The sequence below is a fragment of the Monodelphis domestica genome, chromosome 2, assembly GCF_027887165.1.
Source record: "Monodelphis domestica isolate mMonDom1 chromosome 2, mMonDom1.pri, whole genome shotgun sequence".
NCBI classification, from domain to species: Eukaryota; Metazoa; Chordata; class Mammalia; order Didelphimorphia; family Didelphidae; genus Monodelphis; species Monodelphis domestica.
The window spans coordinates 198821846-198847296 of NC_077228.1; the positions used below are offsets into that span (position 1 = coordinate 198821846).

Consider the following 25451-nt stretch of genomic DNA (forward strand, 5'->3'; position numbering starts at 1 on the left):
CCTCATTTTAAAGGGTAGAGAGCATTTGAGTTGAACTTCAAAGGAAAATAAAGGATCTATATTTAATTTGAAAGTATAGAATTTGTTTAAGCTGCAAATCTTAAAAATTTTGATTTCAAGAATTAATGCTTGGTCCTGATTATTCAGGCATTTATAGTCTCACTTATCTTTTGAGTTTTATCTCATATTGCTTCATAAAATTTGTTCAGTCAGATTGGACCTGTTTCATCTACCTGTTGTCTCTATGTCTTTCCCTGTGACTGAAATGTACACCCTTATCACTCATTCTCTGTTGAAGTTCCTCCTGTTCTTCAAACCCATTATTTTATATGAAGGTTGTCTATTGGCTCCCATCTCATGTATAAAATTGATAAATTTCATTGTACTTCGCTTTTCATTACCTTGATTCATAATTGTTTATACCTGACTTTCCTCTCCTTTTAGATTGTAAGTTCTAAGAGAGCAAGGTTGTGTGTGTGTGTGTGTGTGTGTGTGTATTTTTATTTAATTTTACTATTTTTTTTTAACCTCAACTTCCTTACACTTAATTAAGTGTTTTCTGAATGAATTGTCTACTAAAGCACTACTCTAAATATTTAAATTTAAATCTCTAGGATAAAATACCAAACTACTCTTTGACACTTAAAAGCCTTTTACAATTGCTTCTGGACTGCCTAGGTCAGGGTTATTTATTATATGTTCTGTTCCTGTGTGTGCCCTCTTGCCAAAATGGTCTGCTGCTTCTTACACAGTATTCCATCACCTACTTGTACATGTGTTTGTACAAGCTACTTCTCACACCTGGAAGGTATTTGTTACTTCCTCACTTCTGCCTCTGGGGGCTTCCTGCAAAGCTAAGCACAAATGTTGTCTTCTCCATAACACTATACCTGCTATTCCAGATAAAGTGTCATTTCTTCTTCATCCAAATAATTTTGGATTTACCTTGTAGAAAATTTGCATTTACTTTTGTGTGTACATGTTGGTTCCCTCAATAGAATGTAAGCCCTTTGAGAGCAATGCCTGTGACATAGGTCCCTAATCAAAACTTGTTGATTGAAGTATGATGTAAAAAAAAAAAACAAATGAACAATTACTTGGTTGTCCCATTGACAGTGGGTTAGAAGAAACTCATTGTGACATAAATAGAAAGATGGGTGGTGGTTGGCACATTTAATTTAACTGTGTTAAAGAAATGACTACCCTTGAAGCAAATATTAATAATAAATGATTTATTTGATATTGTGGTATTCTGAGGGTTTCATTAAAGTTTAGCTCTGAGAACACTTTAAAAAGCAATTTAAGAAGTGATTTTAAAAAACACAGTTTGATGACTATTAGGCATTCTTTTTTTAGATACTAGTTTTCTAAAAAAAGAAAAAAGAAACTATCTTTTCTACCTTTCTAGTGACATACACATTTTTTTATGCAGTCTTGTAGAGTATTTTATGGAGCCCTATGTAACGTTTTTGAAATTGATTCAATGTGTTAATATTAGAACTTACAAGTTAGAATCACTAATGAACATATATTCATCCAAATATTGAACATTTTGAATCCCTTCAGAAGCACAGGGATGACTTTGTGGCAAATATACTTATTATCCTATTTTGAAGGAAAGATCAAAATGAGACTATCTCAAATGGTGACCTTGTTGCCATTGTACATTTTTCTCTTTACAGTTGCTTAGACCAGATTTATAACCTTAGTTTGTTAACTAGTGGTTCATAGTAGATATTGCTAAACTTACCAATATTAATAAACTGGCAAAAGTGCGCCATCATCATGAAGTTGTTGAGCCTTATCTGGAAGGTCCAAAGCTTCTTGGATATTTTGAAAGTTATAACCTCTACAATAATTTAATTGATGGGAGGAGGGAATAAACAATGGATTTTTTCCTCCCTGGTTAACTGGCTGTTACCTATTTCAATCATATTTCTTCCTTTAATGATTTCATTATTTTGCTGGATTGCTGGAAAGACAATTGATATTTGGAAATGCTCATATATTTTAGTTTTGTTTTATGATTCAGTCTTATTTAATCAGAATTCTAAAACCTGATTTCTTTAAACATTTATTGATATCTCCTCTTATAATTGGTCAAAAAAAATCTTAGTACACCCTAGTTCTCATTTCCTAAGCAATATTTTGCAAACCATTGCTCAACCTACCAATTTAAAGTTATACTTTGATTCCTCCAAATTCTCTTATGTAGCCTGAAGTTAGTGTTTCTTTTATGGACTTTTTGGCATTTTGAGGAATGCTTACTTATGCTTAACCATATCCTTAGCAGAGATAATTTGTAGAGTCAGAAAACATTTCTGAAGTATGCTATATATGTATGATGCTATATGGTAAATGCTTTGTATATAAAAGCCAATCTCTATAGATTGCTGCCTATAAGAACCCCAATGTTCAATATAAAGATAAGAAGGTATTCTGTCCAAATCAAAGAATAGCTTTACATCTATTTTTAAAAATAACTCATTAATTGTTCTAATTCTTGAAGATAAAGACATGATCAGTTTTAAAATTTTGTACATTATTGAAAGAGCATGGAATGATGGAAAAGTACATTGTGTTTGTAGTCAGAATCTAAATTCTTGTCCTGGCTCTGCTAATTTAATTAGAAGTTGTGCAACCTTGGTCTTTAAACTTTCTGATTTTCAGTTTTCTCTTGATGAGATTTAAATAAGGTTAAAATATATGTAAAGTGTTTTGTAAATCTGTTTAATGTTATATAAATGTGACTTATTAATGTTAATTCTAGAGGTGTCAGGTTCACAATATTTTCTTTTGTTGATGAGAAAGCAAAGTTGATTGTTCAATATCAGCTGAGAAAAGAATTTTAAAGTTTCTAATTTGTAGTTTGTTTAGATTTCTAAGTTCCTTATATACATAAAATGCACGTTAGCTTCTATATAAAAGTATGTTCATTTGCAAGTAAGCACACCATTTTGGATTGTTAAATGATTTAAGAAAACTAGAATAAAACTCCAGCCTAAATAAATGGGAAGTAATTTTAAGCTTTTAATGTCTTATCTCTACCTTTTAAAGCCATCAAAGTTTTTAGACTCTTTAATATCTGATCACAGGTGGCTCCTAATGGATCTTTTTTTTTGTTTGTTTGTTTGTTTAGAGCAAATTGAGAGTAACTGGACATTGCGTTTCTGATTACCTTCTTTCAAAATGTGTCAGCATTAGTTTAATATGATCCTAGTTGGGTTTCAGACCTGAAATGCATAGTTTTCTAGTGGTCAAGTAAACATATGTTGGATAAAATAAGTAAGGAAGTTGAAGAAATTTTGAATTATATATTTCACAGAGATTTTTGAAAAATTAAATAAATACTGCTCTTTTAAAAATAGTAATTTGCTTTTGTTGATTTTTTTTGTTTTCATTTGTGGAATGTGGTAGGTATTTTCCCTTTTTTTGAAATTCTCTCCCCCAAACAAACACTAGCCATGTCTAACATCCAAATAAATTCTAACTGTAGCCCACCACTTCATTATCAAGTCCTATGGAGTCAAATTGGTCAGTCCATTGATCTGAATTCTGATATATTTAGTGAGTTTTTTTCCCTTTGCATTATGACCATATTGTATATTTTTTCCCTTTGATTTATCTTAGTTGTGTAACAATTTGTACAATTCTCAAGTTTCTCTGTATTCCTCCTATTCCTTTGTTACAGTACAATATATTTCACTATGAGTCACAGTATTAAGTCTATTTCCTAATTAATGCACTTACTTTGTTTCTAATTTTTGCTACCACAATATTTTCATATATGGAACCTTTTTTTTTTTTAATTTTATTTAGTCAATTTAGAACATTATTTTTTGGTTAAAAGAATCCTATTCTTTCCCTCCCTCCCCTTCCCCCCCCCCCCATAGCCAATATGCAATTCCACATTTATCTTTGATCAGAACCTATTTCCATGTTGTTGGTGTTTTCACCAGGATGTTCATTTAGAGTCTATGTCCCCAATCAATATACCCCTTGACCCATGTAATCAAGCAGTTGTTTTTCTTCTGTATTTCTGCTCCCGCAGTTTTTTCTCTGGATGTGGATAGTGTCCTTTCTCACAGATCCCTCCGAGTTGTTCAGGATCACTGCATTGCCACTAATGGAGAAGTCCATTACATTTGATTGTACCACAGTGTATCAGTCTTTGTGTATAATGTTCTCCTGGTTCTGCTCCTCTCACTCTGCGTCAGCTCCTGGAGGTTGTTCCAGTTCACATGGAATTCCTCCAGTTTATTATTCCTTTGAGCACAATAGTATTCCATCAACAACATATACCCCAATTTGTTCAACCATTCTCCAATTGTATATGGAACCTTTTAAAAAAAGTTTTAAAATCGTTTTTAACTAAAGATATTTTTGTTCCCTCACATCTTTTAAAACCATAAAGTTTTTCAACCCTGAATATCTGATCACAGGTGACTCCAAGTGGATCTTTTTTTATTTTGTTTAGAGCAAATTGGCAATAACTGAACATTGGTGTTTCTGTTTTCACAAAGTAGTTTTTTGAAAAATTAACTGAATACTGCTCTTTTCAAGAAAGTAATTTGCTTTCATTGATTTTTGTTTTCATTTGTGGGATGTGGTAGGTATTCTCCCTTTTTTCAAAATACTCATCACCCTCTCATGTGGGAGAACAGACCTCTTGTAACAAATATATTTTTTATATAACATATATAATGAAGCAAAACAACATTCTACACTAACCATGTCCAGAAATAGGTCTTATTTTGCATTTTGAGTCCATTACTTCTCTTTCATGAGGTATGAATAACATTGTTTATCATTGGTTTTCTGTAATCATCCTTGATCATTCCATTGATCAGACTTAAGTCTTTCAAAGTTGTTTGTTTTTATAGTGTTGTTATTGAATGAATTATTTTTCTACTTTTTCTTCACTCTCTTCAGTTTGTACAAGTCTTCCCAGGTTTCTCTGAAGTCTTTTTCTTAGTCATGTCTTAACAGCATAGTAGTTTTCCCTAACATTTATATAACCGAATTTGTTTAGCCATTTCCTAATTGAGGGGAACCTCCTTATTTTCCAGTTCTTTATCACCACAAAAAAACTGTTACAAATATTTTTGTGCATGAATTTTTTTCCTTCTCTGATTTATGTATTTGGAGAATATACCTAGTAGTATTGTCACAGGAGCAAAGGGTTTGCTGTACAACTTAATGGCTTTGAGGTGAAGAAATACAAATTGTTTTCTAGAATGATTGTACCAATTCACCATTGCACCAATAAAGCATTAATGTGTCTTATTTTCTCCCAGCTTGTCTAACTAACATTTGTCATTTTTCCTTTTTGTCATCTTTGCCAATCTAATGGTGTAAGATAGAACCTCAGAGTTGCTTTAATTTATTATTTTTTTTAATTACTAGTGATTTGGAACATTTTAAATTTGGATTTTTTCCTTTGAGAACTTTCTGGTTATATCTTTTGACAATTTCTGGGAAATGTCTCATTCTAATAAGTTTGAATCAGTTATGTTGATCTTTAGTTAAGGCCTTTATGAGAGAAACTTGCTGAAACGTACTTTTACAAAAGCCTAGTTAATTATTTCCCTTCTATTTTTAGCTGAATTGGTTTTGTTGGGTTTTTTGTTTGTTTTTGTTTTTTGCAAAAACTTAATTTTTTGTCATCAAAAAAAGACAATTTTTATCTAACTGCTGTGGTCCTTTCTGTCCCTGGTTTGATCATCAACTTTATAGACATTAAACTATCCTAGAACTTTAGGATTGTAAATACAATAAATGAAACAATCCCTCTTCAGAAGGAGTTTATAGCTAATGAAGAATATATCAAAGACATATATAAGTATGCGTAGTATAAATATAAATACAATAAAAATAACTATGTAACGGGTCTTTTGTGTGGGAAGGCACTCATAATTGAGGATTTTAGGAAAGGCTTTACATGGAAGGTGTTCCTTTAGATAGGTTTGAAGGAAAGAGGATTCTATAAAGCAGAAGTGTGGTTGGATGGGGGTCCAAGTGACTGTATTCTCTTTCATATGCTAACATGGAAGATACTCAGAACTATGGTTAGGGGGGAAATATTTTGTAAAATGTCATTTGCCCTTCTCCCTGCCATTCTATTCAGGCAGAGAGATTTTACAAATCATAATATTCTCATTTCTGATGCCATGCTAGGTAACTGGCATCCTATTCAGGTATTCTTGAGGTGTTGTTATTCTCTTTTCCTGTCTGCTGTAAGGTCCTCTAGCCCTGCCTCTCAGTCCACTGAACCATCTAGTTGTCCCCTCCATTCCATTTCTAGTGGCTTCCATTTTTTTTGATAAATCATATCACACTTTAACTTAAAAGCATTTTGATTCTGTTTGCATATAAGTAAAATACATGCGCACTTGATATGAGCTTTTGGAAAACGTTGAGATGATAAATGGAGTGAAGAAGACCAAGTTCTCAGATGAAACAAATTATTTCTCAAGTTTAACTACAGTCAAACCTTAGTGAATTTGAGGGGGTTTTAAAAATTCAGTTTGAGGAAAATGAAGAAATTTAAAAGAAAACAATGTAGTATAGGATTTAATTTAAAGGAAAAAAGTTAACTGTTAAATATAGCTGCCTTTTATATAATTTACATTGATTTCTTCAGTTGTTATTGAACATCTTGTGGATGGATCCCTAGTCAAAAAAGTATGATTGAAATTTGGTTTAGCATAAAACAGGAAAGGAGCCTAATAATATTTCTAGGGAGATACTCAATAGGAAATTAAAAAGGAGGAGGGATTTTTCTGGTTATCATTAAGTTAATTAGAGTCTTGTGCCTTCTGGTTAACTGAGATTTTGTTTTCTGTCTCAGTGGTGCTTTCACTGCTAATTTTCTACATTAAGAGAATTCTGTTTGGAGTTAGTTGAACCCAGGACTAACTACCAAAGAAACAACATTTAGTATTTAGTCATTGCTACTAGTAAGTTTAGAATATATTCAAATTTGAATCCAAAAAAGAACAAAATGAAAATACATCCTTTTTGACTTTGCTTTGCCACAATAAGTTAATATCCTTATGATTTTTTGTATAGCTGAAATAATATAATGTAAAAGTGCTAATGGTGTGTTAGGGCTTGTGAAATTTCATTCAGGAATAAACAAAATGTTTGGAATAAACCATAATAAAAAGAAGGAAGTTATAGTCAACATGAAAATCTAGTTTGGAAGGGTTGATAATCTAGTTTTTCTGGAGTTCCTCTGACAGCTTTTCATTTATGATAAAACAGTTATGTTGTGTTTAATAAGTTAGAGCTTTTTTGGTACAAATAGCATAGAAAGTGAATACTATGTATAGGTTATAATTGTCTGTTATTCCATTATAAAATGTTTTAAATCAACATTTGCATTTCATCAACCTCAATTGCCCCTTTTCTGTTAGACACTGTAAAATTAAAATAGTAATAACAGAGTATGTTAGGTATCTGTCTTTAACAAGAAAACTAATGGTTTTCCAAGAGTCCCTGTAATAAGTATTTTTTTTTGCTTTCTTATTTGTTTTGCTTATTTTTCCAACTTTTAAAGCAAAGTTTTGATTATTAGGTTTTATGAATCTTTAGAAAGTAACTGTCAGAATAGTGAATGTTCCTTGGTTAACATCCACAAATGATTGCTATATTTTGTAGGATGTAAATGTATGGAGGTTACTTTATTTAAAAAGATTACTATTCTGTTGTAGATGTCTCTTTAATTTATTGAAATTTTGAAGCTTGTTTCTTGGATGAGTGAATGTTAGCATTTTTCACTATCTTTGATCTTATGTATGTTTCCCCCAGGAGCTAACTAGTGCTCTATCATACCTTTGCCAGAAAGGAACATTTATAAACAGTAGGTGTTTTTTCCTTCCTTTAAGTGCCAAGCATGATACTCACCTTGAGAACAAGGATTAATTTGGAGCTAATCTCTAGTTTAAAAAAATTTTTTATCAAAGTTCATTGTAATTTAAATCAGCAGTTTCATAAATAATGTAATGTCCAAATGTTGGGTTACTATTAAATATCCAGGAGTCTACTTTTGGGGAATTTTTAAGTAGAAGAAGATTTTGACTTATCTAAAACTAAAATCTAGGAAGCTCTAAAGGATCATTACATTAAAAACATTTCTTTCAGATTCTTGCTTAGGTATGGTTTCTGTAAAATAAAGAATGAATTGGATTAGTCTCATTAAAAAAAAAAATCATAATTGACCCTATGTAGGATGTTATATAGAATGGTAAGTTTAGAGTCTGAGAATCTATAAAATTCAAAGGGGGTTGTACTCAGTGACCTCTCATGATGTGTAATAATGTCTCTTATAGCTCTAAATTTATGATCTGATGGTCTGGATTAAAATTCTGACTTTACCACTTTTTTACCTGTATTAGTTTGGGCAAGTCATTTCCTCATTTGCAAAATGAAGGTGGTGTTTCTAGTGCTTACCTCTGTTAATTATTTCTTATTTGCCCTCTATATAGCTTGTTTTTACATAGTTGCTTGCATTTCTCATTAGACTCTGACCTCTTGAGAGCAGGTTTTGACTTGTAAGGGGGAAAAGGGTTAATTACATAAAAAGGTTGGACTGGATTGTATTTAAAATAGGGCCTCTAGGAATTTAATTTATTCCAAAGAGATTTATTTACAAAACATAGAATGAATGAAGTAAGAAAATCAGAGAGAGGTTAGGGTAAGATATCTAGCCTAAGCACTAAGTAATTTACTCCTGGCTCAAAACCAGGCAGGGGAGTTTTAGTTTAATTTTTAACTGGAGAGGCCTTGGCCCTTATAGCCAAGAACTTGGGGATACAGGGAGCCTCTCTCAAGAGGATAGGTCTCTCCTGAGGCTAGTCTCTTCAGAAAATATCCAAGAAAGGAGTCAGCTCTTTTCACTCACCATATGTCAGTCCAAAGGAAGAGATTAAGAACAACTTAAGGGGGCAGCTGGGTAGCTCAGTGGATTGAGAGCCAGTCCTAGAGACGGGAAGTCCTAGGTTCAAATCTGGCCTCAGCCACTTCCCAGCTGTGTGATCCTGGGCAAGTCACTTGACCCCCATTGCCTAGCCCTTACCACTCTTCTGCCTTGGAGCCAATACACAGTATTGACTCCAAGACGGAAGGTAAGGGTTTAAAAAAAAAAGAACAACTTCACCAGGAACAGGATCTCAGGTCCAGTCAGCAGATTCTTTTTCAGCTGAAGATCTCAGATGATTCTCCCATGAATCTCAGAAGATTCTCTCTCTACAGGAAATTATAACTTGCTTTTAAAAAGACACTTTCTTTTACATCACTTCCTGTGCCTTTCCCTAATTTTACATCTACCAATCACAGGGGCAGTCAGTGTAATTCTGATTCATTACCTACTATTGCACATGTGGATCACAGACCTCCCACACTCAAGTGTGACTAGGGTGTTTACACCTTTGGTGATTAAATCTAAAAATGGGCAGATATTCCCCCACTCAACTTTTAAGTAGGGTGTTTACACTTTTGGTGATTAAATCTAAAAATAGGCAGGGGTTACAGTTTAATCTTCACAATCAAGAGAGAATTAATTAATTTCATTTTCACAATCAGGGGAGTTAAATTTAATTTTCACAATTAATTTCCCCCCTGATGATTGTTGGGAGACTAGTCTCCCCATTGATCATTTAATATAATTATCCTAAATCACTTCTAAAAATTTCTACCTACAGATGTATATAATATTTCACCTTCTAAGAGGAAACTATAATAGTTAGAGATGAGGGTAATAGAAGAGAGAGAAAGCAGAGCCAATGTTTTGTTAGGTGCATTTACAAAATGCCAATTAGGGGGCAGTCCCCTTTGGCATAAAAGTGTACATTTACAATAAATGTCCAACTCCCTTTAGTTCAATCAATTGCACCCAAAAGTTCATTCTGGATCTTCTTGATGCAGTGTAGATTTCTTCAGTTATCTTTCTTGAAACAGTTCATCCTCTGGATTCAAGGAGTTAACAAGCTTCTTTTTCTGAAATTTTTTCTCAGACAAAATTTTAAATCTTGGAATTTTTATAAAACTACAATGCAATCCTCCCTGAAGAGAGTTTTTACCAACACCTGGATCAACTCATGATATATGGTTGAGTTATGGGGTATCAAAAGAAAACCAAAAACAGAAAAAGAAACAGAAAAATTAAACTTTGGGAGAAATAAAAAATCAATCAAGATATAAAAAACTATATATATATATATATATAAAATTTCTGAATAAAACAAAAATAAATTCGTAACAGGCCTTTGCATTAGGGTCCAATTAAAGTAAATTTTTGTCCCACAAATCTGTAAGAAAAAAAGCAGTAATATTGTATTTTACCCATTATAAGTTAGGGTTATAGGAAGTTGCCATACTATGAGAGAGGAAAAAAGGACTAGATTTTTGTGTAAAAGGGAAGGGTCATTCCCTGGTCTGATTTTCCCTCATTTCTCAGGGATAGGGGAGCCCTAACAGCCCATTCTTAGGTATATTGATAGAAAGTATTTTACAAGGAGTGTGGTTCAAGGAGTCCTGTGTCTTAACATGTCAAGCGCCGCACCCTCGAGTCTCACACTAGGTTTAAGTCCTTTCGTATTGGCATAGAAGTTCATCAATCCTCCTTGGATTGGTTTCTTTTCTTTTCTTCTTTTTTTTTTTGGCACTATTCAGGTTAAATCTGTGCTTCTATGGCACTATGTAGATAAAGTCTGTGCTCCTTTTTTGATCCCATTTCCTAGAATCAGACACAAACATTAATCACAATCCCAAAATATTTATCAATAAATGACAGGTTTCCATAATCTAAAGCTTTTTGGGTATACATTTATATGCTAAGCAAATGGACATCTTAGCTTACTCTATTGCAAAAATCAAAAATAGAGGAAAATCTCAATACTGGTGACATGTGCTTCAAATGCAAAAAATGAGAGAAAAAATACTGTATAGAACAAATAAAGTGCAACAAAATAGTACATCAATAGGGAACTCTTATTATAATGATCAAATACAATCATAATAGGTATTACCAACCTTTAAGATAACATGGGGCTCTTCAATATGGGGGGGGGAGTGAATAGGGACAATGGGCAGTAAGATATTGGGGCCTGGAAAATCAAAGGTTGTATACTCTGGTTCCTATACACCCTTCTCCCCACACCTTCATAATTTTTGAGAAGTCCCTTGCTGCCCTTCCCCCCACGTCCTCCCAGACATTAGCACCCTTATTATTTTTTGAATGAGCTCCACTTAAGTTATATTGTTGAGGGGGTCATTTTGTTTGAGTTATCATTTTCCCAATTTCTATTCCTAGACTTGTTATATCATTCCTAAAATTTTGATTCCTATAGTCATTATTTTAGTTATTTCTATCATTCCTAAAGTTGTGATTCCTATAATCGTTATTATAGTCTTTAGTCGAGGCGTTGCCGTAAAGGCAGGACCATAAGGGTTAAGCCTCCTCTTCTCTCTCTTTGGGCTGCATAGTCAGGGTCGTGAGTTGAACTGTGTACGACCTGCCCAGCTGTGTGCTCAAGGTTGGAGTAGCATCAGAGGGAGGACTGATATGGTTTGTGAGAAAGAAACTGTAAGGTTGGAGTAGCCAGCAGAGGACTGATAAGGGTTGTGAGAAATTGTGAGAGTCCGTGGGAAAGTTGCTTCTCTGTCTTTGTTTGGAATCCTCTCGGTTCTTCCCTGTGCCTGGCAGGTAACGTCATGAATTCCTATGAATTTGACCAATTATTGGTTCCTGCTGTTGCTGGGCGGTAACATCATATCTTCCTGTGGTCTTAACCTATGTATTGCTTTGTTTGAACTCAATAAAGGGTCGTTATGCTTTTTCATATAGCGTCCATTCGTCACTCTGTATGTTTATTACCCCAGGCAAGGTCACGAAAGGTTGGCCACCTTTTTGATGAGCCTTGCAGTTTGGCGCCCGAACAGGGACATAAATGCCGTTCGTAACCCCGATTCCTTTGCTGGTCAAAGGATGATGCAGAGTGACGGGCTTTGTGGCAATATCTTGGATTGGGTAAGCAGAGCAAATTTGGGACAGAGCCAAGAGAGATCCGTCTTTACGGGTTTCCTCTGTTCTATAATCTTTTCTATCTCCTTTCTTTGTTTTGTGGGTTATTTCTCAGGAGGTATGGGAAACTCAGTTCCTGTCATTTTACAGGATGGGGGGGTGGCAAGCTGAGCACCTTATTCAAGCTACCTTAACGGCACATGGAGTTAAAGTGCAGAAAAAGATGTTAAAGAAATTCGTGGGCTATGTAAGACAATTAGCACCATGGTTCCCTGAAGGAGAGATTATATCTAGTTTGGAATGGGAACATGTAGGATCAAAGTTTGGTTCTGAGAGGGAAACTCCACCCCCGGATTATGCAGTTATTTTCAATGTCATAAAGTCATGTATTGAGGATCCAGAAGCTAATAAGAAAATGCAAGCTGTTTTACAAACAGAGAGGAAGAGGAGGCTTAACCCTTAAGGTTCTGCCTTTACGGCAATGCCTCGACTACACTTTTCTATAGTTATTATTTCTGTAGTTATTAAACTGCATATTATTTTTGATTGCCTTGAATAAATTTCTACAATCCATCATTTTGTGGCCCTTTTTCTCACAGAAGTGGCAGGTAATGGAGCGATAGTTAGATTCTTGGAGAGGGGCAAGTGCCATTGGTTGAGTATCATACCTATTTCCTGTTAATCAATCCTATCTCTTAAATATTTCAATTCATTCCAGATTGTTTCCATGAAATCATTAGTCTTAACTATAAGTCTCTTCCTGTTTTTCTTTGTTTCCTTTTGAAATGTATACAGCAGTTTTTCTCAATTTGTTAAGATCCATCTCAGGCCACCTTGGGCAATGAGTCTTAAAATAATTCCTGATCACTTTGCAAGAGTTACTGACAAAGTGTCTTCTAATTTGTCTTATGTCATTTTTTTTTGAAGGGTCAAAGTCTAGGTGCCAACCCCCAAACTCAATGAGCCTATCCATGAATCTGGAGGGTGTCTCATCATCTGATTGCTTAAGTTTTTCAAATTTTGTCCATTGTTTTCAGAGCAATCTCTCATTGCAGCTAGAATGGCCTCCCTACAACGATATAATTGTTTTTTGCCTTTCTTTGTATTCCTTAGAGCTTAGCATAGTGCCTGCCACATAACGGCACTTAAATATTTTTTGACTGCTTGGCCATTTTTCTTTCAAGGTGAATCACCTTGAAACACAACCCCAGTGTTGTACTAAGCTGAATTAACCTGACCAATTTCCTTGAACGTATTTCTCAACATGGCCCATTCTATTTCAACTAACCTCCTAGTGAGAAATCACTATTTTGAAAAACTTTGTGGAAATGAGCCTCTTATCTCTTCATAAAGAAAGATCTCTGCAATATATAGGAAAACTGAATTTTATCCCAAGTAAACTGTATTTTTAAAGCTCATGTAGGATTGACCTCTATAGCAAGGAGCATAACTTTTCTTGTTGTATCTTTGACCCACTAAAATTGTGGTGATTTAATTCAGTCCCTTTGATGTGTATGTATGAGAGAAGTTGTAGCATAGAAAGGGTAAGATAGACATGGTATTTCTCAAATATGTCAGATAAACTGGAGGAATGCCTTTATTAATTATGCTTTTTCTTCTACTTCTCTCAAATTTATGATTTAGCTTAGAATTTGAAATCTTTATCTTACAGAGGCAAAAGCCTAAATTGTTCCATGTCTTGATGTTTAAAACTGGCTAATATATGTATAATAATGCTTTTAATGATAAAAACATTATTTGCTAAATTATCTAAGATTATATTGTATTTAGTTTTAATGGAAATTTAGTTTTGATACAGGCTATTGTCAGAACTAAGTTCTTAATTTTAAAATTGTTACTTTTTTTGTTTCAGAAATACATGCCACAGGATTTAACTATCAGAATGAAGATGAAAAAGTTACATTATCTTTTCCTAGTACACTCCAAACAGGTAAGCAATATAGTAGTTTGTAGATAAATTCTGGGATATAAAGATTATTTAAAATTCTTAATTATCTTGATTTTAAAATATTTTATTTGGATTACCATCTGGAAAATAGAGTTTTTAATTGTCATCCAATAATATATGTGTGATCACATAGGTATATACTTACAAGCATTCATTTTTTAATTACATTATGACTCATTCATTTTAGTAAATTAAATATTATGGCAAATCTTTTGGAAGATTCAGATTTATTAAAACTGGAGAAAAGTACTCCATTCTGTTTTAAGTGGGTCATCTTGTGTAATTCACTATAGTATTCAAAAACCATGAAAGTCAAAATCATGTTTTTAAAAATAATTCCAGAGATGTTTTATTTTAATTTCTAGTTGATCTTCACTAGATCCTTCTATTTGATCACCGTTTTTAACTTTTTGTGTACCAGATCATTAATAAATCTATGTGGTGGTTAAATAAAGGAGGTCTGCAGTTTAAAGCAGCCCTATAGGGAATGCTTTTTATGAGGCAGGAATTTTTTTTTTAATGGAAACGGTCTATTCTAGAATTTATCTACATTTTGTCAGTTCAGATGGTCAGATTTTCTTAAAGCAGTTAACACTTAGAAGACAGGATATTGACTATTATCACTAAAGCGGTATCTTCCAACAGTAAAGAATTTATTTTAAATTTATGCCATTCTTACTCTGTGCTAGTGGGATTCTATTTAATATTATATTTATATTCATGCATTTTAAGTGAATTTTTAATTCTGATGAGTAATTTTTTTCTACTAAGTTGTGCTCTAGCCATCTAAAGTTAAAATTATTTTAACTTTGTGTGTCTTGTCTACAAAGTTTCTAGTAATATATAATGGGTAGTAGACTTCCTATCTATAATAATAGTAGCTAAAGTTCACATAGTTTTTAGTTTTATTCATGTTAGTTCAGCAAGATCTGATAATTGTGATTTTGGTCAAATGAAAATATAACTACCCCCAAAAAGGTGAAATAAAATTTTATGCCAGTCTTATTCTATCCCATTTTGTCCAATAATTAAGAGATATGGTATTTACCTTATTACAGTTATAGTCTGTATTTAGTATGGAATACTAGGATTCTATACTAGAAAAGAAACTTAGAAATTCAGTAGTCTATTTTTTATAGTCAAGTCAGTAATCATTTAAGTACCTGCTTTATTCTTGGTGCAAGGGCAGCCCTTCTTTTCAAGGAGGTCCGAGTCTACTGGGAGAAAAAATAATGAAAACAACTATATACAAACAAGATATAGCTGGGATAAAATGGAGATAATCAGCAGAGGGAAAACACTAGCATTATGGAGGATTGAGAAAGGCTTGGAGAAGGTGGGATTTTAGCTAGGGTTTGAAAAAAAGAATCCAAGGGAAGCTGAGGAGATGGAAAAGGGAAAAAAGTTCCAGGTATATGGGGCAACCAGAGAAAATGCCCACCTATTATGACCCTGGGCAAATCACTAAACTTCAGTTGCCTAGCCCATGTTGCTGAACCTATGGCATGCATGCTGGAGGGGCCTGCTCCCTCCCCCCTCTCCAAATGGGCCTAAGAACATTTCTCACATGACCCACCCCTCTGCCCAGTGTTTCCTCCCTCCCCTCTCTGGGGTAAGGCGGTGGGGGGAGGGGGAGAGTGGGGGGAGCTCACGTGTAGTGTGAGGGTTGCAGTTTGGGCACTCATTCTAAAAGGTTCTCTATCACTGGCCTAGCCCATTCCACTCTTCTGCCTTGGAACCCATACTTAGTATTGATTTTTTTTTAAACCCTTACCTTCTGTCTTGGAATCAATACTGTGTATTGGCTCCAAGGCAGAAGAGTGGTAAGGGCTGGGCAATGGGGGTCAAGTGACTTGCCCAGGGTCACACAGCTGGGAAGTGTCTGAGGCCAGATTTGAAGCTAGGACCTCCCATCTCTAGGCCTGGCTCTCAATCCACTGAGCTACCCAGCTGCCCCCTTAGTATTGATCTCTAAGACAGAAGGTAAGGATATTTTTTAAAAAGAAAGAAAATACCCAGGTAAGAGACAGAATATCCATTGGATTGCAGAAAATATGGTGGGATGAATCAAGTGTTGGGGACCAAAAAGATAATGAAACTGAGACTATGAGGGTGATATTGCAGTCCTTGCTTCCTGTCATCATTTTCATAGTTATTAGTTGTAGGAATTTGAGCATTGAGTCACCATGTTTCTTATTTTCTCTTAATAAAAGAAGAGATAGGACTAGATTCTGACAATCAGGGGAAACTGTTACTAAGATACCCTATTTGGCATTTCTGTGTTGTCCATTTAAATCTGACCTTAGATACTTATAAACCAGCTGTCTGGAGCTATATAGTGAATTACCAAGTGGTCTGTATTTTATTCATTAAAAGACAATGTATCTGTATCCTCTCCTTAAACTTGTTTAAGGTCCAAGTAGGAGTCCAAAGTGAAATACTTGATGGGTAGAAACTTATGTTGCTGCTTAACCTGTACCAGGCCTATGGATAATTTCCAGGGCTGTTGTCTTCTTTCAAGAGCACCAAATTCATTTTAAGAGAAACAGAATTTTTGCTTTTAATTGATTTAAAGCCACTTGATGTACTCTTTATTTTGAAATTCTCTTCTGTTAGATTGCATGTATCCTTTGCTGAAGAAAAGTGAATTGTAACAGTTTTCACAAGTGGCTTTTCTTCAATAATAGCATGAATTTTTCAACATATCATAGGTGGGCATTAGTAATCCTTTTATTTTACCTTATTAAACCACTAATCATTGTGCAAACTAGTTAATTTGCAGAGTTAGTTAAAAGTTAATTGCAGTTGAGCAAAAATAATTTTTGAAGCTGCCACCATCAGGAATGCTGCTGGTTGCCTATAGCCTCTGTAATACTTAACAACCTTAGTATTGGTGGTTAGTGTCCTGTGGAGTGGTGGTTTTTTGTTGTTTTTTTTTTGTTTGTTTGTTTTTAACCCTTGCTTTCCATCTTGGAATTAATACTGTGTCTTGGTTTCAAGGCAGAAGAGTGGTACATACTAGGCAATGGGGGTTAAGTGACTTGCCCAGGGTCACACAGCTAGGAAGTGGCTGAGGCCAGATTTGAAGTCAGGACCCCCCCCCCCCATCTTTGGGCCTGGCTGGAGTGGCTTTTTGTGGTGAAATACTAGTAGCTGTTCAAATTTAGAACTATTTTAAGCCCTTCTCTTAAAAATGTTTTTTAATTAATTTTAAAAATTCCTTAAGATGCAAGATAATTTAAAGAATTAGTGACCTTTGATCTTGATTTTCTTTCATGTTTATATGCCAAGTTGACCATTTTTTTGTCCCAGGACAAAAATGTCCCATTTTTTCTTTAAGGCATGAGAAAGCACATAGACGTAGATTTTTAAAAAAATTTTTGTTGTCTCTTCATTTCCTGTTAACAAAATGGCATGTGAGGTGTGTTTATAAGGCATTATGATCAGTTTTAAGACACATGCCAGAATATGTATGTTAAAATAGGTCACTTTCAGTGCCCTTGGAAAGCTATATACATTTCAGTAATGCTAATAATATTCAAATTATTTTTAGAACTCTTCTTTTAAAACCAATTTCAAAACCAACTTAGAAGCCCAACTAGAAAAATAAGTTATTGTTTATAGTCACCTTGTTTTTTTGTCCAGAGCATTTTGCGCAGTTTGATCAGTTACCTTATTTGTCCCTAGAGTCTTTGGCACTGTCAAATTAAAGAAGTTGCATGCCATCTGATTTGCCACTCATCTTAAGCAAAGCCCACTGAGCTATTCCATCTGGCTTTCAGTTGAAACCTGTTGTATACAATATGAGTTCCTTGAGAGTAAGGACTGTCTTCTTTTATTTGTATTCCTAGAACTTTGTACATAGTAAGCATTTAATACATGCTTTTTTGTTCATTTATTAATTCATGATTGACTGACATATATAACCTTTAGATTCTGAAGTTCTGAAAGGGTCATTCCAAAATATTCTGAATAATTGCAATATAATTAGACTATGTGTCTTCCAATGTGACTGATTGAAAGGTGATAGTCTTTTTCTGGATATATAAATTCTGTTGTGTTGTTTTTTTTTTAATCTTGAAAATTTTTTATTTAATTAGTTAATTTAAAATATTTTTCCATGGTTACAAGATTCATGATCTTTCCCTCCCCTCCTCTCACCCCCCTCCCATAGCCAGTATACAATTCCACTGGGTTTTACATGTATCATTGATCAAGACCTATTTCCATATTATTGATATTTGCACCAGGGTGATCATTTAGAGTCTACATCCCTAATTGGTGTGTTTCTTTATAGTCATATTCCTCGTTAAATTTATGAATCTTCAAAGCAGTAGGCTTAGGTCATTTAATGGATTAATAATAAAGTTTTCATTTTTCTTTGTGTAACCGGGTTTGTGAAATGTAGGTGACAGTTCTGTGGTTGTTGACTTCTAGTGATTTTAAATTTAGGTCTTTAACCCTTAGAAGCAGTTGGAATCTGTTTACTCTGAAAGTTAGGTTCTGATGAACTGATTGTGCTGACCTAGGACAGAATGAAATCTTCTAGTTTATGCTATATTTTTATCTGTTGCATTACTCATAGATTAAGAGTATGTAAGTATTTGCCATTTGAAAACTTATATAAGGTTTATTTTATTGACATCGTTTGGACCAGTCCTTGGTTTTTCGTTTTTCTTCTTTTTTTTTTTAACCCTTACCTTCCGGCAGAAGAGTGGTAAGGGCTAGTCAATGGGAGTCAAGTGACTTGCCCAGGATCACACAGCTGGGAAGTGTCTGAGGCCAGATTTGAGGCTAGGACCTCCCATCTCTAGGCCTGGCTCTCAATCCACTGTGCTACCCAGCTGCCTCCCTTGGTTTTTCTTGAAGGTGTTATAGTGTTATATTACTATGGTGTCAAGATGAAGAACCATTTGTCCTTTTTGGAGTGTTTACAGAGTTTTCTTAGGAATTTATTATTTATTATTGACAGTTTCTTAAATTTTATTTTTGTATTTTAACAATTTAACAAACATCAGCAGACACAAGCATTCTAATATAAAAAGGCTACTTCCCCAAAATGCAGTTTTCTTCCATTATATAATCATGATTTAATTTATATATACACACACACACACAAAAACACAAACATACATATAAGATTTTTCGGTATGTGTTTGTCAGAGTGGATTTATGTCCCATCACTAAAATACTGACTCTATGGCCCTCGGCAAAAATTACTAGCCCTTCCAGTGCCTTAGAAATTATCAAAGACTATAAATTGCAAAGAAGTTGCCAATTGGTAATGGTTCAGGGAGTTTCTAGTGTCAGTGAAATTACCAGTCCAGTCTCCTTTTCACTATCCTGCATGAAATTTTAAAACATTTTCCATTGCTATCAAGACTTGAGGGACAACTAGGTAGAGTGCCAGGCCTGGAGATAGGAGGTCCTGAATTCAAATATGGCCTTGGATACTTCCTGGCAACATGACCAGGGGCAAGTCACTTGACTCCGGTTGCTTAGCCCTTACTGCTTTTCTGCCTTGGAACTGATACTTAGTATCAGTTCAAAGAAAGATTTTTTTAAAAAGTCTCTTTCATTAGTCTTCTAAAGTCCTGATTGGTCAACTTCTTTGATCAGAGTTCCAAATTTTTTCAGTTATTTTCCTTTACGTTATGGTAGACATTATGTAACTTGTTATCCTGGTTCTGCTTATTTGAGTTGGCATCAGTTCATTTAGAAATCTAATATGGTTCTCTTAGTTCTTGATATTTATCATTTCCTGTGTTGCAGTAATATTCCTTTATATTTATATATCACAGTTTGCCTACCCATTCCTATTTTGGCAATTTTAGAAGATAGTTAATGAAGTTATATGATTATATGAGCTTACTTGTATTAAAAAAGATCTGATACTTTGTTTTTGTAACAGGATAATATAGTTATCTCTCCAAAAAGGTGAAATAGATTTTTTTAAACAGTTACTAAAGTTCATTTTAGAATTATTTCCAGCACCTTAATTTTATCTACAATTCTTGTTATCTTTTTGTTTTTAAGGCAAACATTTGAAATAAGGATAATCATTTTAAGTTGTGCCAACAAAATAGAACTGCTTTGCAAAGTTGGCAATTTTATATTTAATTGCATGATAGTAGTTTTCATTTGTCTTCTGTCACAGGTACAGGAACGTTAAAGATAGACTTTGTTGGAGAGTTAAATGATAAAATGAAAGGTTTCTATAGAAGTAAATACACCACTCCTTCTGGAGAGGTGCGTTATGCTGCTGTTACACAGTTTGAGGTATGTACTGTTTTCCCTACTACTTTAATTTTTTAAATATTAGTATTTAAAGTAAAGTTCATTACATTATTTAACATACCTATTTGAAGCCAGATGATATTGACCTCGCCTGTATTTGTGGTGAAGATTTCCAGAGTCTTTGTCTAATCTTCAGTAAAATAATTATAATGGTGATCAAATCTTCACTTGTGTCCCCAAAGTCTCAGCCCAGTTTTAACTTTAAAACTGGGCTGAGACTTTTGGGACATCATGTACAGCTACATTTATAAGGAACAAAAACAGACAGATACTTGAACTTGATGTCTGTTTGGATTGATTGTAGAAATAGAACTCTTCATAATCAAATGCATTCTTTTGCTGTTTGAAAACAGTGGTAATTTCCTACTAAAACTAGACCACCTAAAGAATAAAGATTATTTCCTGTATAATGGGGAATGTTATTTAGAGCTTAATTACTTAGAGATTTTGACTTTATCTGCCAAATTCCTACTCTGTTTTCTTTTGAGAAAGATTTGGTTGTTGATTTTTTTAAAAAAATACATATTTTAGCTTTTTTTCCTTTTTTTTGTCAAAAGGGAATATTATTTTTGGAAACTAATAGAGCTGAGTAGTACATTCATTTTTATTCAGCGAAAATATATAACTCATAACATTTCTATTCCCATTAAACTATTCCTAGAGAGTTTAGACGATATAATTACTATTTTAATATATAGTCTATGCTATAATAATAGTTTGTAAAATTCCCATTAAACAATGAAGCACATTGGGATATCTAGAATTGAGTTCTAAGGACCAGATAAGTTGAGGAGAACTTCTCCAGTATAAAACCATAACTGTTCTGCATTTCAAATGGTCTTTTTTATTCCTTAGCTCCATAACTAATTTGCCTTTTTTTTTTAATAAGGGAGTTGACTTTTCTTCTTGTCCTATCCTAACCTTATATAGTTAGTTTTATATTTTATTACATGCTTTCTTTTATGGGGTGAACATTATTGGTTAAAGCTATTTGTAGTAAGCTAAAAGTAAATTCTGAAATTTTTGTGCTGAAAAGCAGAATTGTAATTTAAACTCTTACTATACTATTTATTATCAAGACTTTTAATAGGTGATAGCTAACAGAAAATCCAATGTTTTATGATTTCTTTATGAAATTTCCTATTTTGCTCATTTAGAAATTATAATTTTTTTCTTTTCTTAAGGCTACTGATGCCCGGAGGGCTTTTCCTTGCTGGGATGAACCTGCTATCAAAGCAACATTTGACATCTCATTGGTTGTCCCTAAGGACAGAGTAGCTTTATCAAACATGGTGTGTATGGGTAAATAAATAGTAGTTTGGAATTTTTGCAACAAAGCTATCAGAAATTTGATTTACTGGTTTAGCTTTTTCTTAAGTGCTTTCATAAAACTTACTGTCCATACTCTTTTGAAAGAAATGACCTCTTAGAGTATAGTCAAAAGCAAATAGCTAAGCAAGAATCTAGTTAAAACAGTAGTTTTCACTACATAGTGAGGGAAAGGAGTTTGACATTTTCTCAGTAAGCTGTAAAATTTATGTTTCTGTCATTGGAAGTGTATTGGTAGTAAAACATTTTAGAATTGAATTTTTATATAGCCAAGGCTAACCTTACTTATAAGAAAAGCAACAGTCTACCTATATTGTGGTTTTTAAAGGACTCCCTTGGCCAGTGACATTACAAGTAGGTAGAGTTGGAGGCAGTCATGATATGATTCCAGTAACACTGGAAAGACACTACTGCTCAGAAGCTTCCAAATTGACTTCTCCCACCCTGACTGGTGTTCCAAGTGTCCAGAGTTCCACAATTTTGTTCCTTTGTACTTTGTCAACTAATTAAAAGGCAAACATTCCAGGAAAGATGTAATAATACCTAAAGCCAAAACAGCAATTTGTACCTTTAGTTCTTTGAGTTTTTTTATTCTTACCTAAGATTTGCTTTTGTTGACATAAATAGGGAACCTGAGTTGTAGGAGATAATAGGACTTATAAGATGTAAAATTGGTTGGGGCCTCCACAGGTAAACTTTGGCTAGTTTTTCAAACTGTCTGATGTTGGATACTCTACTCTCACCTGTGTATGCACAGCAGCCACACCCCAATAAATGTGTCAACCATGTCAGCAGACTGGCTAAACCAGGTTGAGGTAACCAACAGGCCTCCAACTCATTGATGAGTCAAGGGGATGTCTATCCCTAGCATGTAAAGACTTCCCCTGGAAGAATGGACAGAAGAGAACAGTTTGTTCCAAAGGCCATGAAAGGGGCTGAAGCAGGTGCTGCAGAGCACTTAGAACTTGATCAGATATTAAAGATGTCAAGATCATCTACTGCATTCTAGGTCATTGCCAATTGTCCTAACTTTTGTCTTGTCACTTGGTTTTAATTACATTGGAAGAGAGTGAAATTGACGACTTGTGCAGTTCTGCATCACTCGAATCCAATTCATAGTGCAAGTCAAGATATCACCCTATGATGCCACTCTTCCTAAAAGAAGTACAACTTGGTTAAGAAAGGATTTCAAAAAGCATTTCTAACTTGGACATTGTATAACATTTCCCATTAGCAAATCACATATTCAGTTGCTCCAAGTATCTTTTATAATACAAATCCTTGGGGCAGCTAAGTGTCTCAGTGAATAGAATACCAGGCCTGGAGTCAAGAGGACCTGTGTTTGGTTAGACTCTACCTAGCTGTGGGACCCTGGACAAGTCACTTCACCTCATTTGTCTAGCCCTTGCTCTTCTGTCTTGGTGTTGTTACTAAGACAAAATAAGGGTTTTAAAAAATGCAAATCCTTCCCAGAGAAAGTTAAATTTTGATCCCCAACATACAGTATAAATAAGTTAGAGAGCTTTCAGTACTTGATTGGGGAAATCAGGACTATGTAATAGACCTGGACCTTTTGTGGGTGGGAATTGATAAGGGTACTAAATGGGAAAGAAGGAACTAAAGAAAAGTTTTACTCTTGTAGATTGTGTGTATCAGTAACTAACTTACATGTCTTTCTTTTTCTGGTATTCGAAAGAATATAATTGACCGAAAACCATACCCTGATGATGAAAATTTGGTTGAAGTGAAGTTTGCCCGCACACCTATCATGTCAACATATTTGGTGGCATTTGTTGTGGGAGAATATGACTTTGTTGAGACAAGGTCAAAAGATGGTGTATGTGTTCGAGTTTATACACCCGTTGGGAAAGCAGAACAAGGAAAATTTGCGTTGGAGGTAAATATATTTGGTGGGGATCCATGTTGGAGGGTTTGCATTTCTGATGGATCATTTTACTTGATTTATATGATCACATAAAATTTGTTGTGTCTTTGTAGTTTTATTACTAGATAATAGGAAATCTTAACTTGATAGTGAATTGGTTTACAAACATGTAAATTAAAGACTTAAAAAGTCTTAAAGAGAGACTTAAAAGAGATATTGACTTTTATTCAGGGACAGGATGATAATGGTATAGTTAACTTTAATATCATTTATTGACTAAAATTTGGATAATTGTATACTTTTCATAAATCTTGGGATTTGGATATCCTTTTGGAGGTGGTGTTTTTTGCGTTTAGAAACTTAAGATATTCAGAATAGGTACAGATTTCCCTTATGATGTATCTGTCCATTACAATCAAAAGCTTTATCAGGCCTCTTCTTGTGTTCATGTTTTTGTAGGTTGCTGCTAAAACTCTGCCTTTTTATAAGGACTACTTCAATGTTCCTTATCCTCTACCTAAAATTGATCTCATTGCTATTGCAGACTTTGCAGCTGGTAAAGTAAATTTCATTTTATTGCTGGATTGTATTGATCTTTAATTATATTATGAGAAGGTAGAATGTATCATAAATATCTTAATTTTTTGGTGTTTATTTTGTAAAGGTGCCATGGAGAACTGGGGCCTTGTTACTTACAGGTATGTTAATAGTACATTGCCTGTCTCAACTTTCTTAGTTTGCATATATAAGAGCTGCTGCTATTGGACTTCATCCTATGTGAATATCAAACAATTACTGAGTAACAGTAGTATTGGTTTTGAGTAATTATCATTCATTTTCTTTCTTTCTTTTTTAAAAAAATTAAATAAAACCCTTACCTTCCATCTTGGAATCAATACTGTGTATTGGTTCCAAGGCAGAAGAGTGGTAAGGGTTTTGAGCCTGAGCCACCCAGCTGCCCCCTCTTATTCTTTTTTTTTTTAATGCCCCTGGGTTGCATTTCAGAAAGTCATATAAGCATTTCGCACCTACAGTGTAAAATTGGAAGATTTTAACATGAGTATTGGTAGCATTTTCAAAATTACTCTTTTTGGTCAGACATGCCATTTTGCTTGATGTATGATCTCTTCATAATTATTTCTCCAGCTTTGAAAACTGTTCACAGTTGGGCATTTTCTAGCTAGGTTTTTACATCTCTTTTTAGCACAATACAGACAAGTGCTGTCTGCAAACAAGTTCCCAACTTCTACTTTTAGTTGCCAGATGAACTACATTTTAAACATTCAGTTCAGTGTTTTGTTTTTTTGTTTATGTGGAATGCATTTTTTCTTTTTTTCCATTTTTAGAGAAACACAAGATATTCTTCCTTATCTTTTAGGTGAAGTTCCATACTTTTAGACAGTCTCATATTTTACCTTCAAAGCCAGTGGGTGCCTTTCTGGTTAAGTCTTTGATCTTTTATAAGTACTCAGAAGTTCTATTAAGATCTAATCTAATTGGTGTTTTTTTTTTCTGTCTTACATTATGTACAATGGATAATACTTTCCTTATAGGTCTCTGGAATAGAATGTGATGTTTTTATGCACTATTTTGCAGGGAAATTTTTTCAGCGTTTTTTTTTCTTATTATTACTTTGATTTTTCTTGTTGTATTAATCACCCCCCCCCTTTTTTTTTTAAACAAAGGGAGACTGCATTGCTTATTGATCCAAAAAACTCCTGTTCTTCATCCCGCCAGTGGGTTGCTCTGGTTGTGGGACATGAACTCGCCCATCAATGGTTTGGAAATCTTGTTACTATGGTATCTAATATTTTTAAGTGTTTTCAATATATATTTACCTTCATCTTGCTACTGCTGTACATCCTCTTCACTACACAGCATTTCAGGGGTTGGCTGGAATATTATGCAAAAGGAAATAATTGGGTGATGGAGAGGAATTATTTTAA

General features: G+C 34.0%; 1 protein-coding gene across 6 annotated transcripts in view; it reads left to right on the forward strand.

Moving 5' to 3' along the window:
• Positions 1-25451, forward strand: part of NPEPPS (aminopeptidase puromycin sensitive) — a 120233-nt gene that overhangs the window by 55418 nt on the left and 39364 nt on the right. For all 6 annotated transcript variants that reach the window (XM_016430510.2, XM_016430512.2, XM_001372099.4 and 3 more), the window contains exons 3-9: positions 13899-13976; positions 20152-20273; positions 21476-21583; positions 23317-23517; positions 23965-24061; positions 24170-24203; positions 25191-25305. In XM_016430510.2, the coding sequence (XP_016285996.1) occupies positions 13899-13976; positions 20152-20273; positions 21476-21583; positions 23317-23517; positions 23965-24061; positions 24170-24203; positions 25191-25305 (755 nt within the window). The remainder of the gene's footprint in view (positions 1-13898; positions 13977-20151; positions 20274-21475; positions 21584-23316; positions 23518-23964; positions 24062-24169; positions 24204-25190; positions 25306-25451) is intronic.